Consider the following 14,533-nt stretch of genomic DNA (forward strand, 5'->3'; position numbering starts at 1 on the left):
TTTAGTAATTCACAATAACAAGATGTAGATATAGGGAAGTGTATCGATAGGGAAGTTACAAAAATGTATAAATGGACTCAGAGTTGAGGAAGTGGACTGTGGTCCCAGATATGTTCTACAGCGCTCTCATCTGTACAACTTAACTTAGTTTTCTAGTTCTCTTGGCTTCTTTTTTATTACAAAAAATGAAATTAATAGTAACTGCCTAGACCATACAGTGAGGAGTGAGTGTTTAAATCTAAAATGCACTATGTACAGTATTTTTTTTCAGTAATAGTGCATTGTGCATAGTAATTAATCATTGTAGTTATTCCTTTCATTGACTATATCTAGTTTGTTAATCATTACTTGGATTCATTTCCCTGTGGCAAGCATAATTCTTGATGCACAAAGGTTGTGTTCATTACCAAACTCTGTGTCAGCCTGCTATAATAAAGAAAAAGATTGTTTGACAATGGCGTGGAAGCTCAACATTGTTTTGTTTATACCACTGAAAGGAGAACCCTAGGAGAGTGATTTCCTGACGTGGCAATAGCTGATATGCGATCCTAAATGGCAGTCATTCTGACTACCCCATCCTGTCTGCTCTAGTTCCAGGGAGACCCCGGCTTGTGATTAACCACACTCAAATGAATACGGCTCTCATCCAGTGGCACCCCCCTGTGGACACATTCGGACCCCTTCAGGGCTACCGTCTAAAGTTTGGCAGGAAAGACATGGAGCCACTCACTACTCTTGAATTCTCTGAGAAAGAAGACCACTTTACAGCCACAGACATCCACAAGGGTGCATCGTACATCTTCAGACTCTCAGCCAGAAACAAAGTGGGCTTCGGGGAGGAAATGGTGAAAGAAATTTCGGTTCCAGAAGAAATGCCAACTGGATTTCCTCAAAACCTGCACTCAGAAGGCACCACTTCCACGTCTGTTCAGTTATCTTGGCAACCCCCTGTCCTGGCAGAGAGAAACGGCATTATCACCAAGTACACCATCCTGTATAGGGATATCAACATTCCCCTTCTTCCGGTGGAGCACCTTATTGTTCCAGCTGACACTTCTATGACACTCACTGGCTTAAAATCAGATACTACATATGATGTAAAAGTACGTGCTCACACGAGCAAAGGGCCCGGGCCATATAGTCCCAGTGTCCAGTTCAGGACACTGCCTGTGGATCAAGGTAGGATTTGTCTGCTTATGGCCTTCCTCCTTTAAAGGAATATCAATCTTTGGAAATCAATATTTTGAAGCTGTAAATAACCGATCGGCCCATTCATATTAGTAGGTTCAGCACTGCAAGCAGGTAAAGTATGTGTGACTTAATCTATTTTGAAAATCGTAGATTTCAGTTATAGAATGCCACTGCAAGTCTGGTGGGCAGTACCGTATATCCTCAGGTAAGATAAACAGAGGATAGTTGACTGAACTGGAGACAAAGGAGAGTGCTTTATGAGAATGGGTATTAATGAATGCTCTAAACAGGTAGGCAAATCGCATTTCTCTCTTTGTTCTGTGTAGGCAATATCTGTCCTAAGCACTGTGATCCATGGTGTAAAAGATCAAGTTATATGCTTTAAGAATAGTTTAAATACACAGTTTTTCCTTTTCCAGCAGTGTTTGCAAAAAATTTTCATGTCAAAGCAGTTATGAAGACTTCAGTACTGCTGTCTTGGGAGATTCCAGAGAATTATAATTCTGCTATGCCTTTCAAAGTAAGTGTTCTTTAGGTGCCATGGGGATAAGTAGAGGGGACAACTCATGTCACGGTGATACATTTTTTGTAACAAATACAGAAAACATTGACTTGGACACACGGGCTTGGCTATACATCAGTGGTAGAGCACTCACCAAACATGGGAGACCCTGGGGTAGCCTTCCTGTACTACAAAACAAGATGATTGGGACTCCTAAGTTCTATTCTTATTTGTGAAAGACTTTCTTGAAAGAGTTGCATTTGATGCTTTGATAGTGTGGCCTCACCATTCTGGAGAGTAAGCAGACACTCAGAGCCACAGCTGGCAAGACTGCCATGGCACCTTGTATGTTGAACTTGAACTTTTACATCAAACTATTACTTTTTATTTCCATAAAAGTAAGAAATCTTCATGACTTCTCCTAATGTATAATACCATATTCTAGAAAATTTTAAGATTGTATTTATTGGTCTGAATTCCTGGCACTTTAAAAATAAAGCTCTGTCTTGCCACCGAGATCTTGAAAAAAAAAAGCAACAATAAGTTAGTATTGCTAACTAATAATAGTAAGTAAAAATATTTTTGATAGATGAAAATATATGTGGAGCCGGATTTAAAACATCCTGGTCAATTAAAGTGTATAATACATTGTAAACCTTGAACACATTCCATTAAGATCACATGTGACTGACAGGCTAAATCTTAAGAACAAAACAAACTATTGCAGGGCGGTGGTGGCGCACGCCTTTAATCCCAGCACTCGGGAGGCAGAGTCAGGCGGATCTCTGTGAGTTCGAGGCCAGCCTGGTCTACAAGAGCTAGTTCCAGGACAGGCACCAAAAGCCACAGAGAAACCCTGTCTCGAAAAACCAAAAAAAAAAAAAAAAAACTATTGTACACTTTGTTGTTATTGTTTGCATTTTTGAGAGACTCAGGAACATTTTACCTTTACACCTTAAGAACTATCAAGAGAATCGATGCAGTCAACAGAATTACTAATACTTATAAGATTAGGAATTGCCTAGAAATGGAATTGAGCTGGCAAAGAAGGTAGATACAATTCGGTTTAGAAAATGATAACCAATTTGTGATTGGTTGTATCTTGGCAGATTCTTTATGATGATGGGAAAATGGTAGAAGAAGTAGATGGCCGAGCTACTCAGAAGTTAATTGTTAACCTGAAACCTGAGAAATCTTATTCGTTTGTGTTAACCAACCGTGGGAACAGTGCTGGTGGGTTGCAGCATAGGGTTACCGCAAAGACTGCCCCAGATGTGCTGCGTACCAAGCCTGCCTTCATCGGGAAGACCAACTTGGATGGCATGATTACAGTGCAGCTGCCCGATGTTCCTGCAAATGAAAACATAAAGTAAGTGAAGGAAAGAAAGCAAGTAAACAAAGCCTGCATTCCAGTGTTATAGTGGTTATAAAGGAATGGATCTCTGATTATAACATGGAAGATTTTTCTGTGTGAGCTCATAGTTTAACTATCTAGGTCCATCACACTCCGTGTGTGTACTCATGTTAACACAGTCTCATCAATGTAACAATACATTTTTTTATGATATTTTGAAAGGGAAATGGCAAGTTGCTAAAATGCAGTTTCTTCTAGCACATAGAAGATGGCTCCTTGGCCTTGAGAGGGAGGGAGGGGAGGTATGGGTGGAGGGGAGGGGAGGGAAGGGGGAGAAGGAGGGGAGAGAAAGGGGAGAAGGAGGGGAGGGAGGGGGGAGGAGGAGGGAAGGAGATGGAAATTTTTAAATATAAAAAAAAATAAACCATGAGAAAAAAAAAATAAAAAAAAAGAATATAATATAATGATAATTGACTAATACCTGGCAAAGTGATATTTTTATAACTGAAGAGAGCATTAAAATGTACAAAAAGACCGAAGCAATAAGTTTTAAATAATAGAAAGTATATATATATATATTTGCATGCTAAAATATAGAAAGAGTTCAATTAAAGTACAAAATAGCACTGAAGGGAATTAGAAAATGCAACATAGAGTGTGGTGTAAAAGCCGGGAGGCCAGAAGTATAAAACTAAGTTCAGTCAGTTGAAAAGTTTGTCTAAAGACATATGCTCAGCTGGTTTCATAACCAATAGATTAAAAGACAGTATCATTGAAATATATGACCATGGAAAGGATGTCACTCTTGTCTCCAGTGTGTCTGGCATAGAGTAGGATATATAGGAGAGAGACTAATGCAAGTCATTCTTAAGAGTGACCATGCTAGGATGACATGAATATAGAATATTTCTGAACATTTTTTTATTGTTGTTGGTTTTTTTCTAGACAGGGTTTCTCTGTAGCTTTGGTAGCAGTCCTGGTATTAGCTCTTGTAGACCAGGCTGGCCTCAAACTCACAGAGATCTGCCTTCCTCTGCTTCCCGAGTGCTGAGATTAAAGGCATGCACCACCACCACCTGGCCTTAACATAATTTTGAGGGTCACATTAGGAGCTTACAAAATTTAAGAGCCAGAAAGCTAAATGTCAAGGGGTAGTGTCCACTTTAGTTAGGGCAGCAAGTGATGCTGTGATGCTGGAGTCCAGAGAAGCTGACAAGCTGGGGCAGGGTGGTCATGGTGAGAGAGACAAGAGTCGGGGTGTGCTTAGCAGATGGAGCTGACTTCTGCAAATACAGCAGAAATCCACTAAAGCTCTGATGGAAGGACCAGTGTGACAGCGGTTAGTGTCGCCTCACTTTTATCTTTCCATTTTAAGATTATGGAATATCTTGTGTCATATTAGATACAATTGTTATGTGTTTGGGATGAAAAACACATTTCCCTTTTTGCTCTATAACAATAAAGTTAAGATGGAATTGTTGGGAAATATTTGAAGTTTTACAGAAAGGCATTTGTATATATTTTGTGTATGGCTGTAATCATTGGAGCTCCCCAAAAGTGGTAGAGAAGATTGTCGAGAAGCCATCACACAGGTGACATTTGACAAATGATACAACTTACAAAGTAGGGCAAATAGTGGTCCACACAGGAGGCAGAAGGAATAGAGACCAGAAGTGCCCCAGGGGCCAGCATCTGCTTTAAAGACTTCAGAGGAAGGGACAGCATCACACATGGCTCAGGTTTGAGCTTAGAAAACATACTGGAAAGTACTGCTATTCATTGAAGGGGTGAAATATCAAGAGGAAATCTGATGTCAGATGGACAAGGTTACTACCCATCAAAAGATACAAAGTATCAGGAGGAAATCACTGTTTGACTCAGCAGCTCACAGTTTAAATAAAGGCTTTGTATGAGAATCCAATTAGAGGTGTGAGTCCAGAAGAGTTAACTGGTACCAAACGCTCAAATCTCAGAGTGAGCAGAGCAGCAGTGGTTTTATAGGGAATGACAGAGCGTTGAAGCAATGAGATGAAAATTTGAAACAAAAAATAAAACACAAAGGTTGTAGTATGAAGAGAGTCCACGGAAGAGACAGAGAATGGCTTCTCATAAAGAGGGCATGTGAGCCAGGACTGCACGGCCTGGGGACTCTGTGAGAAGCAGCATTTTAACAGTAAGTGCTGAATTCCAAGTTTCAGCCAGGTGTGCTAGCTTCAGGATGGAAGATTGGGAATTTGCAGACACCCTGAGTTAATAGCAAGTCCCTTTTGAGTCACACAAATCTACAAAAGAGTCCCCAAATCTCTGGAAAACTGAAAGAAAATAATGAGAAAAACAAGTATTAAAAAACAAAATAATGAAAGAAAAAAAATGAAGTGTAGCATAATTTGTGATATTCACTCAGGATTAAGTAGTAATTTTGACCCACTTACACCCAGTCAAATCAATCTTTCTTCCACAGACCTTCACTTGTCGTTGATTTGATAAAAATGACGACAGGTTTCAGCACAAGTAATAGAATTTTCAAAATGTTACTAGTAAAATAAATTCACTGAGATAAGGTCTTCATTTTGTCTAATCTTTTCCAGTGTCTGAAAATTAAAAGTGAAAATGCAATGCCAGCACACTTTTTATCACAGTAAAATTTAATATGAGGATAAGATTATATTTATATATGTATTGACTTTCTAATTTCTTCTGAATTTTTATTACTATTAACAGATAAACATGTTTTTGAAAACACTTTATTGAAATATATACAAAGTGGTAGAAGCTAGGTATGGGAGCACATGCCTTTAGTCTCAGCACTTGGCAGGCAGAGGCAGAAAAATCTTTGTCAATTTGGGGCCAACTTGATCTACATAGTGAGTTCCAGGCCAACCAGGACTATAGAGTAAGACCCTATCTTACAGAAACCAAAAGAAAAAACAGTGGTACATATTTAGCACAGAGAGTTTAAACAGTTTTTATCATAATTATCATCATTCAACTGTAAAGCCCTAGACGTAGCACATCTACTTTGAGCAACCATGATGCGCCAGGCAATGTGGCAGAAGTTTAGTGATTAAACGCAGAGTCTATCACTACTCTTAAGCAGCACAGTACTCGGAAGACTTGAACAGTGATGCTTGTCATAATGTTCTGTAATAGGCTAGGCTCATAACATTAAGAAACTCAGAGAGGCATCCTGGAGAAGGTGGCATCTATCCTCAGGCTTTATGAATAAAAAATTTAGGGTGCTATCTGGGTGGAGGGCCAAGTACTCACACCAGAGATGAGGGAAAAGCTGGTGCATGTTCTCTTACACCACATCCTCCCAATCCGCTTAGACATTTCAGTTAGCAAGTCCAATTGTGGAACACAGTTTGCTTCCAGTGCTGTGTCTGGGAAGAGAAAGGTGACTGCAAGGAAGTCATATCTTAACATAAAATACAGCAAACAGTTGGCCTGGATACAGTGGAGTAGGGGGTTATGGAAACAGAAATTCTGCCAGCTCAGTGCAGATGTCGAGGGAAGCAGGCTGAAGGCGTTGATTAGTACTTAATGTGAGTTCTGAAACCTGAGAAGATGAAACGTTGTAAATGATTATAAGACAGCGAGAAATGTGCATTATAAAGTTAACCCATTCAACAGGACTCATGGCTGTCCCTGAACACAGTGTAGGAAAGGTGAACAGAGCACAACCTAGTCAATGACTTTGTCTTTGTAGCTGATGCACAAAATGAGCAAATTCCTGTTGCAGTACTGTAGTCATTAGTAGAACAGGCATTTTTATCTTTTGGTGACAGATTTCAGTTTGTGTTTCAACTTCTGAAATAAACTTTCAAGAACATTTTGTGTTTTAGGGCTTTTGTTTCTTTCCTTTTTTTTTTTAGCTTGTGCAACTTTACTGTTTAACTTATGTACTTTTGCCATATCTCCTTGAATTTAGAGTCAGGAAAAAGTTATAGGTTTCTTATTTCCATCTTCTTCTGGTACTCTGTTCTTTTTTGAGACTAACAAATGGCTGGATTATTTTGGAAACAATCTCAAGGACACATTAGGCTGTGGTGTCATGGATTCTGTGATATTTCAGTCTTCTTAATAATTTTGGATAGAGAATGCCAGTCAGAAAATACCACGATTCCACCATTATTCCAAGGTAGAATTGACAGAGGGTGCTTCTGTGAGATTTTTATGGAGCAACATTTTACTCTAAGTACTTAGGGCAAAAATCATAAGACTGATGACTCTGAGTGACAAAGTTACTCCAGGTACTTGGCATATAAATTAGTTTAATAACAAGCAGTGGCTTAATTTTACAACAGAAATGAAAACAAAAAAGTGTATTGTATATGAACACTATACACATTTGGTACATTACATATAGGCAAAATACTCATATAGATGAAACAAGATAAATAAATTAAGAAATAGTAATTTAAAATGTGCCCTAAACAGATATTAGAACCAAGAGTGTTCTAGCACTTATATCCAGACCCAGGTTGGGCTCTGGGAATGCCGTAACACTGCATTATGTAGGCTGCCACAGTTACAGGAGAGATAAGGAAAACCTTCTTATTTATCACCCAACTGCTTCATCAGTGAAGGGCATGAAACTAAGTATAAATAACTTCCCATAGTACATACAGCTAAAAAGGTTCAACATCTTAATTTGAAGATAGAAATAGGAAAGATCATTCCACCTGCTGTCAGATTTCTATGATGAAATAATTTGATTTAAGCAATACACACAAAACATAACAGGAAAAAAATATGTGAGGATTGACATTCATCCATGAACTTTCAAAAAGATGTTGACCTCCAAGTTAAATAACAAGTTTCAAGATGCCAAGACAGATTACTAATGCTAAAAGGCTGGCTGCGTTTGAAGTCAGGCTATGTTTAAAAAAGACCATAACTTGTCTTTTTACATAATTATATGGAGCTGGGGCCCTTGATGATAGTATATTAAATATAATTACTAAAACTTTGCTTAATATAATTTAAATTTTGAAGGTAACTATAATGTTTTCTCTGTATATTAGATTTAACTTGCTTAGAGAAAACATCATAATACATAGTCAAAGACTTCTAGATAAATTAATTGAGACGATTTTTAATACTGTTTCATTATCATAGTAGTTGAAGACTATGTTGATAAAAAGCATTTTGAGCCTAGGTCTGGGCTTAAAACAAACAGTCAAAGTAGAATATAGAACTTGGTTTTCTCAAAACATTTTTTTTCTTTTTCAAACATGTATGCTCAGTTGCTATGATTTTTGTCAATATTAATTTATATGAAACATATCAGCTCCCCATTTTTCCCTCTCCCCCTTCTGAGTCACCTCATTTTTCATAATGTTGTGTGAGATTAGAACAAGGGTTACTAGTAAGCACATAAAGAAAAATATTTCGCAGTAAGGAGTATGTTTCCTATATAAACCCCACTTGATCATGACATTGTTTTTTTCTAGTGGAAGGAGAAAAAGCTTGATGGGAATAGAAATTGCACAGTCTCATAGAGAACACCAGGTGTTTGAGTACTTTAGCTGGAAGATCCTTGCAGCCATAAGAGTTACCGTTCCTAACTACATCCACTTTTTAGAGGAAAAGTAATTCAGTGATAAGGTGGCAAAGTTGAACAAATTTTGAGGAGATTACATGTGCATCTACTTTTTTATTTTTTACTTATTTATTTGTTTATTTTACATACCAACCATAACAAAAAATATACAGTGCAAAAAAGAAAGCATCTTCAACAAATGGTGCTGGCATAACTGGATACCAGCATGTAAAAGAGTACAAAAAGATTCATCCATACTTTATCACCCTGCATATAAGTCATGTCCAAGTGAATCAAAAAACATCAACATGAATTCAGTTATACTGAAGCTGATAGAACAGAAAGGGGGAAGTAGCCTTGAATGCACTGTCACAGGAGTCTAATTCGTGAATATTACATCAATAGCACAGAAACCAAAAAGCTTCTGTAAAGCAAAGGACACCATCAACAAGACCAAACAACAGCCTAAAGAATAGAAAAGATCTTCACTAACCCCACATCTGACAGAGGACTGATCTCCAAAATACATGTACATTTCCTTTAACAATCTTATTAAAGTATAGAAACATTCCTTAAATAATCTAAGGAAATTATAGACCCTAAATCATCTATTTAATCTATGTAATAGTCCTGGCAGAAGCCAGAAAAGGTTTCAGTTGGGAAGTAATAAATGAATAAATATTTATGGAAAGAGAATTGACTTGATGCAATTCAAGGCAGATAAGAAAGGATGATCAAGGATGTGACCCCCAAATGCCCCCAGATCTATTCCAAACACCGAAAGCCAATCAGAGTATAGTTTAGTGTGGAGACAGGGATTCAAGCAAGATTCTGGCAGGCCTTATAATATCTTGATCTTTATCCTAAGAGCAATGAGACTCCATTGAAATATCTCCAGGGACTGAATAAGTACAATCAATTTTGTATTGTGAAGTAAAAATTTCAGAGACTAGACTAGAAAAAGATAGTCAGTGAAGCAGAAAAGTTATGGGACTATTGTCCAAGCATTAAAAAATAGTATGAAGCCAGATGAGTGTCCATAGAGGAGCATAGAAGTGAATCCTCTGGAGTTAGAGTTCAGAAGTTAAGAGCCCTTGAAGATAAACCAGGAAGGAGGGAAGAAGAAAGTGAAAACAAACTGCCAATGTTAGGACCAGATCCAGGGCTGGGGTCTTTAATAGTTATGATGCAGTGTGAGAGCAGGAGAAACTCATTATTTCTTTCATTGCAACTATAGTGATAGCTAAATATTTTGGTGCATAGTTGAAGCCAGATGAATCTATCTATATACTATTTACATAAAGCTAATATTCTCAGCTATGAGTAAAAATGGAGTCTCCTTGGATATAAAAAAAAATAACATGAAGAGAAATCCTGAGACAGAGTTTGCTAAGATTCTACACTATTAAAGTTATATGTCAATAATAAATTCTGCTATGATGATAACGTTTATACAGTAAGTCATAAATTAGGAAAATCAGGAATGTTCCTAATTCCAAAAAAGGTATAGAATACTACATGGAAGGTCTTACCAATATGCTATGAAAAGTTTAAAAATATCAAAAGTTCTTCTTTCAATGTAATACTGTTTAGACCTTAACATCCCTGGCATCGTGGATGCAGTGCACTGTTAGGCAAAAGGGCTAGCAAGGGCAGGAGGTGGGCAAGAGAAAGCACAAACCTTCCAAGAGAATTGAGGCAGTAAGAGATGGGAGAAAGTGCAGTGACTGGGCCATGTTTTTGGTTTTTATTTGTTTGTTTTATCTTATAAAAGGAAGGATTTATTAGGGCTTACCGTTTCAGAGACCATTCCCTTGCTATTCATGATAATGGAATAAAAGCATAGTAGTTAGAACTGTATCTGGGAGCTCATGTCTTGAATCATAAAAAGGAAGCAGAAAAAACACAAACTAGAAATGGTGGTAGACTTTAAACACTCACAGACAAGTTCCTTGGTCACACTTCTTCCAGCAATACCACATCTTCTGAGGTTCGTCAGACACCTCCATGAACCAAGGACCAAAGAGTCAAATAACTGAGTCTTTGGGAAAATTTACATTCAAACTACTGCAGACAGGACATCTAATTATGTGAAAGGTCTTCATCTTTTCCTCATCCTTTCTTTCTCCTTCTCCTTCTCTTTCTTCTCCTCTTCCTCCTCCCCCTCTTCTTGTGTTTCTTTTTTCATCTTTTAACTTGTAGGTGCTTCGTCCAGGACTTCTGTTTGCTTTATATTTCAATAGTGGATTCAGATGATGTTGAAAGGCATCTGCAGGCTCCAATAGAGAGAACAGAGTTGAGATAGAAACACTTACAGCTGGATTGCAGGGTTTAGTACCTGTCATAAGAAAGTGGGACTAAAGTAATAGAAATCAATGATGCACCAGTGTCATCTCTAAGTACAGTCCCAGATATCTTCTGTGACAAAAAGAAAGATTATGGTTTGCGTGCATGAACAGCTAGGACTATAGTTTGCTAGAAATATGAAGAGAGTTGTATTTTCTCCTTTCTCTGTCAATAAGTGATATGGCTGCCCTTTCCTAAGAAGATGTAGATGTTCAAGTATTGAGTCCAATGGAGAAAATTGTGTTGTGGAAAACAAATAGTTTAAGAAACAAGCTATGTGGAGACCTAAGGACCTGCTTGTAACTGAGGGTTATGAATTTATGGCATGATATGCAGCGTTATATTATTTCTCTGGCTTTATTTAGCCTTCTGGTAAACATCTATGGATTTCAACTAAGGCTTTGAGAAAAAAAGAAATCTAAAAACAGTGAGATCCTTGGTTGGTGTGTACATCTCTCTAAAGACAGAAAGAAAAACACCAAAGAAAAACATTGGCAGAGGCATGAAGATTGGAGGATGCTGACTGTTCATCCATACACACACTCAGTAACATGCTTAACTTTCAGAAGAAAAACGAGAACCTGGACAGGTTGACAAGTTTCAGGTGATGCCAGGACATATTACAAAGTCTCTGCTATAGAGAACGCGTGACGGATAATATGAATTTCTGATTGCAAGATTATCCTGAAATGAGCAAGACTGCCCTGAAGGCAGCCTTGCTTTGCAGGCCATCAATGAGCGCTTAGATCAGTAGAAAGAGAAGGTGATGGATATCTGACCACCACACTGGTAATGAATTGCTGTGGGGTGAGCTGTTCCATTCTTATCTCATCCAAGAGTGCAGTGAATAATTGGAGGGAGGGGTGATACTGGTGAAAAAATGGATTTTTTCATGTATAAGAATAGCATCTCGGTGTGGAAGTATAAGAAAAATTAATGGGATTCATCAGCTTGACTGTGATCTATCAAAACCCGCAGGGAACAATGGGAGCTCTCTGCTAACTCCCATTGCCATTGCTCTAGGAAGAGCTCTCCTGACTACTCAGTGGGTATGAAAAGCGAGAGACTCCTTGACAAGTGTGTTTATCAAGTGCATCTGCAGTGTTATTTTGAACGCTCAGTTGCGGCTCTGTCATTTCTCTCCATGCTCATTTAACATGATGGACTTGTTTGGCAAATCCTTTAGGTGGTAGGAGGGTGGGATGAGGAGGAGGCTTAGTTTGGATCATAAAATAAAAAATATTGGCCTCTTTCACATGCTCCAACTCTTATTTCTCCTCACCCTCCTTGATCATCATATTTCTCTGTAGTAAAGAAAATGAATGGCTAGGTGCTGGGACCTTGTGCGTCTGTTAATTAGTTGCTCAGAGCACCATGGAAATAAAAGACTGTGGTTTGAATTCTTGATTAGGGGAAAGGTTTAACAAGTTCTTCTACCTGTGAGTTATAGAAGCCCTGCATCCTGGTGAAGACTGTAGCATCTTTGCCAGTATCCCCTGGCCTCTGCTCCATTTTGTACACTGCACAGGATGCCAAAGTCTTTCAGTGCTCTTGTTGTTGTTTTGCTTTGCTTTTCCTCCAGAGAAAGACATGTACTCTTTTGGGCTGTTGTTATTTTTCAGAATATACAACTGCAATTCAAGGGAGTTAAATAAGCAATCTGAGATCTCTGAACACATTAGTACTGAGCCCTAGCTCTAGGCCAGGTAGATCCCCAGGTGACACACTAGTCATCAGAAGACTGCCCTTGGTACTCACTGCCCAGCTAATACAGCGAGAGCAAGATGGAAATGTTCAGTTTTCTAGTAGTGATATTTTTAAAAGGCAGAGTGAAATGAAATTAATTTTAGGGGCATTTGATTTAAGACAACATATCTAGATTATTGTCATTTGTTCACATGCTATCACAACTAAATTATCACAGAGATACTTTGCATTATATTTTTATGCTGTCTTTCACACATATCTCAGTTCTCCCCAACCGCATGTCAAATGCTTGGAGAGCACAGAAAGTTCATGGCTACAGTACTGGGCAGTGCAGCTCTAGAAGATGTTTATGGGAAGAACCTTGCTGTAGCAGAGAGATTGCCGAGAGGGCTTCCTAAGTGCGGTTGACTCTAAATAACATGTGAAAAGGGCTGGAGTCTCCTCCCTTCCTGTTTTTCTTTGCCCCATGTAATAGCCATCTCTTTTTTTAGATTATGTGAGTCTCTCCCTGTGTTATATGTATATGTGTTTTCAGTTTTGTTATGAATCTCCCGCATATTTATGAGATTATCAAAAAGACTTTGTGATACGTAGAATAAGTGAAAAAAAAAGAGGTAATTATGACAGTCTGAGTGAATTCCCTCGCTGTTTTAAATTTCAGTTATTTAATTGTTCATTTTTCTTGTATCCATGGCCTGATCTTATACCTCTACAGCTCCTATCCAGTCTTTAATGGATTGTGCTATAAGAAGGCCAAACTAGATTATGCATTTAATGCAATGCCTAAAATTATAGTGTAATCATTATATTATTAGTTATTATCTTCAATGCCTTCATACTGAACGCTGATATGAGTAGAGTTCTTAAACACGCAAAGCAAGAGAAGGATACATCCTATGATGTTAGAAAGCACCTTAAATACTAATGTGTACCTTGTCTTGATCATGTAGCTTTATGCAGTCCTTATGTTTTAATTGACCATACTCAGCACATGGAATGTTTGCACTTCTTTCTGTAATGATGTGGGATTCCTCTCTGTATGCTGTGAATATGTTTTATTACCACTGGTTAATAAAGAAGCTAATTTGACCTATGGCAGAGCAGAATATAGCAAGTAAGAAAATCCAAGCGGAATAGAGGAGGAATGAAAACAGAGTCAGAGAGAAGTTGGCTTCGTGGTAAAATATAAAATAGTACAAATGGGTTAGTTTAATATTTAGGAGCTAACTAGGAATATGCTTGAGCCTTTGGACAAACACCATTGTAATTAATATAATTTTGTGTGATTATTCGGGTCTGGGTGGTCAGAAAATAAAAGAACAGTCTCTGCTTAAACTGTTGATATTATTATTTACAATAAATCCTATTTTGAAGTACTTTAGGTAGAAATAGTCCCCAAATTCTCATACTACTTAAAGTTTTGCAATTTAATGAGTTTTTTAAATGTACTTTGTCTTTATATAATTATATAATTATGAGTGACTTTAAAATACTTTATTTTTATTAAATTATAATTAAAACATATTTATATATATGCTTCCAATTAATTGCCATTTTAATATACATCTCCTTTTAAAAGACTTTTTATTAGTAAATATTGAAAATATTTAGCACAGCAGCTTGAAGTGATAGATTTCAATATAGTCTGGGCGTGTCCAGTTGCAGGACCCTAACAAACATGTCTGCTATGTTTAATAGCAGATGTTTAATAAAGAGCAACCAACCATGTAAAATTACCATATGAGATCACCAAGGTCACACATTGATATTTACCATAAAAAAGTGGTTATTTTTTCCTTACTACAAAATATTAGATGAGCTACCCCACATCCATAATTTTCTTCTGTCTTAATATTTTGTCTGTAGAAGATTTAAGGTCGTAATCATT

At 37.6% G+C, this 14,533-nt stretch overlaps 1 protein-coding gene across 23 annotated transcripts in view; it reads left to right on the forward strand.

Moving 5' to 3' along the window:
* Positions 1-14,533, forward strand: part of Ptprd (protein tyrosine phosphatase receptor type D) — a 481,801-nt gene that overhangs the window by 334,522 nt on the left and 132,746 nt on the right. For 7 of the 23 annotated variants that reach the window (XM_038332361.1, XM_038332367.1, XM_038332363.1 and 4 more), the window contains 2 exons: positions 1,614-1,711; positions 2,803-3,062. In XM_038332361.1, the coding sequence (XP_038188289.1) occupies positions 1,614-1,711; positions 2,803-3,062 (358 nt within the window). Of the gene's footprint in view, positions 1-591; positions 1,180-1,610; positions 1,712-2,802; positions 3,063-14,533 lie in introns of all 23 variants that reach the window. The other 16 variants (XM_038332350.1, XM_038332356.1, XM_038332353.1 and 13 more) reach the window with 3 other exon arrangements.

The sequence above is a fragment of the Arvicola amphibius genome, chromosome 6, assembly GCF_903992535.2.
Source record: "Arvicola amphibius chromosome 6, mArvAmp1.2, whole genome shotgun sequence".
Lineage (NCBI taxonomy): Eukaryota > Metazoa > Chordata > Mammalia > Rodentia > Cricetidae > Arvicola > Arvicola amphibius.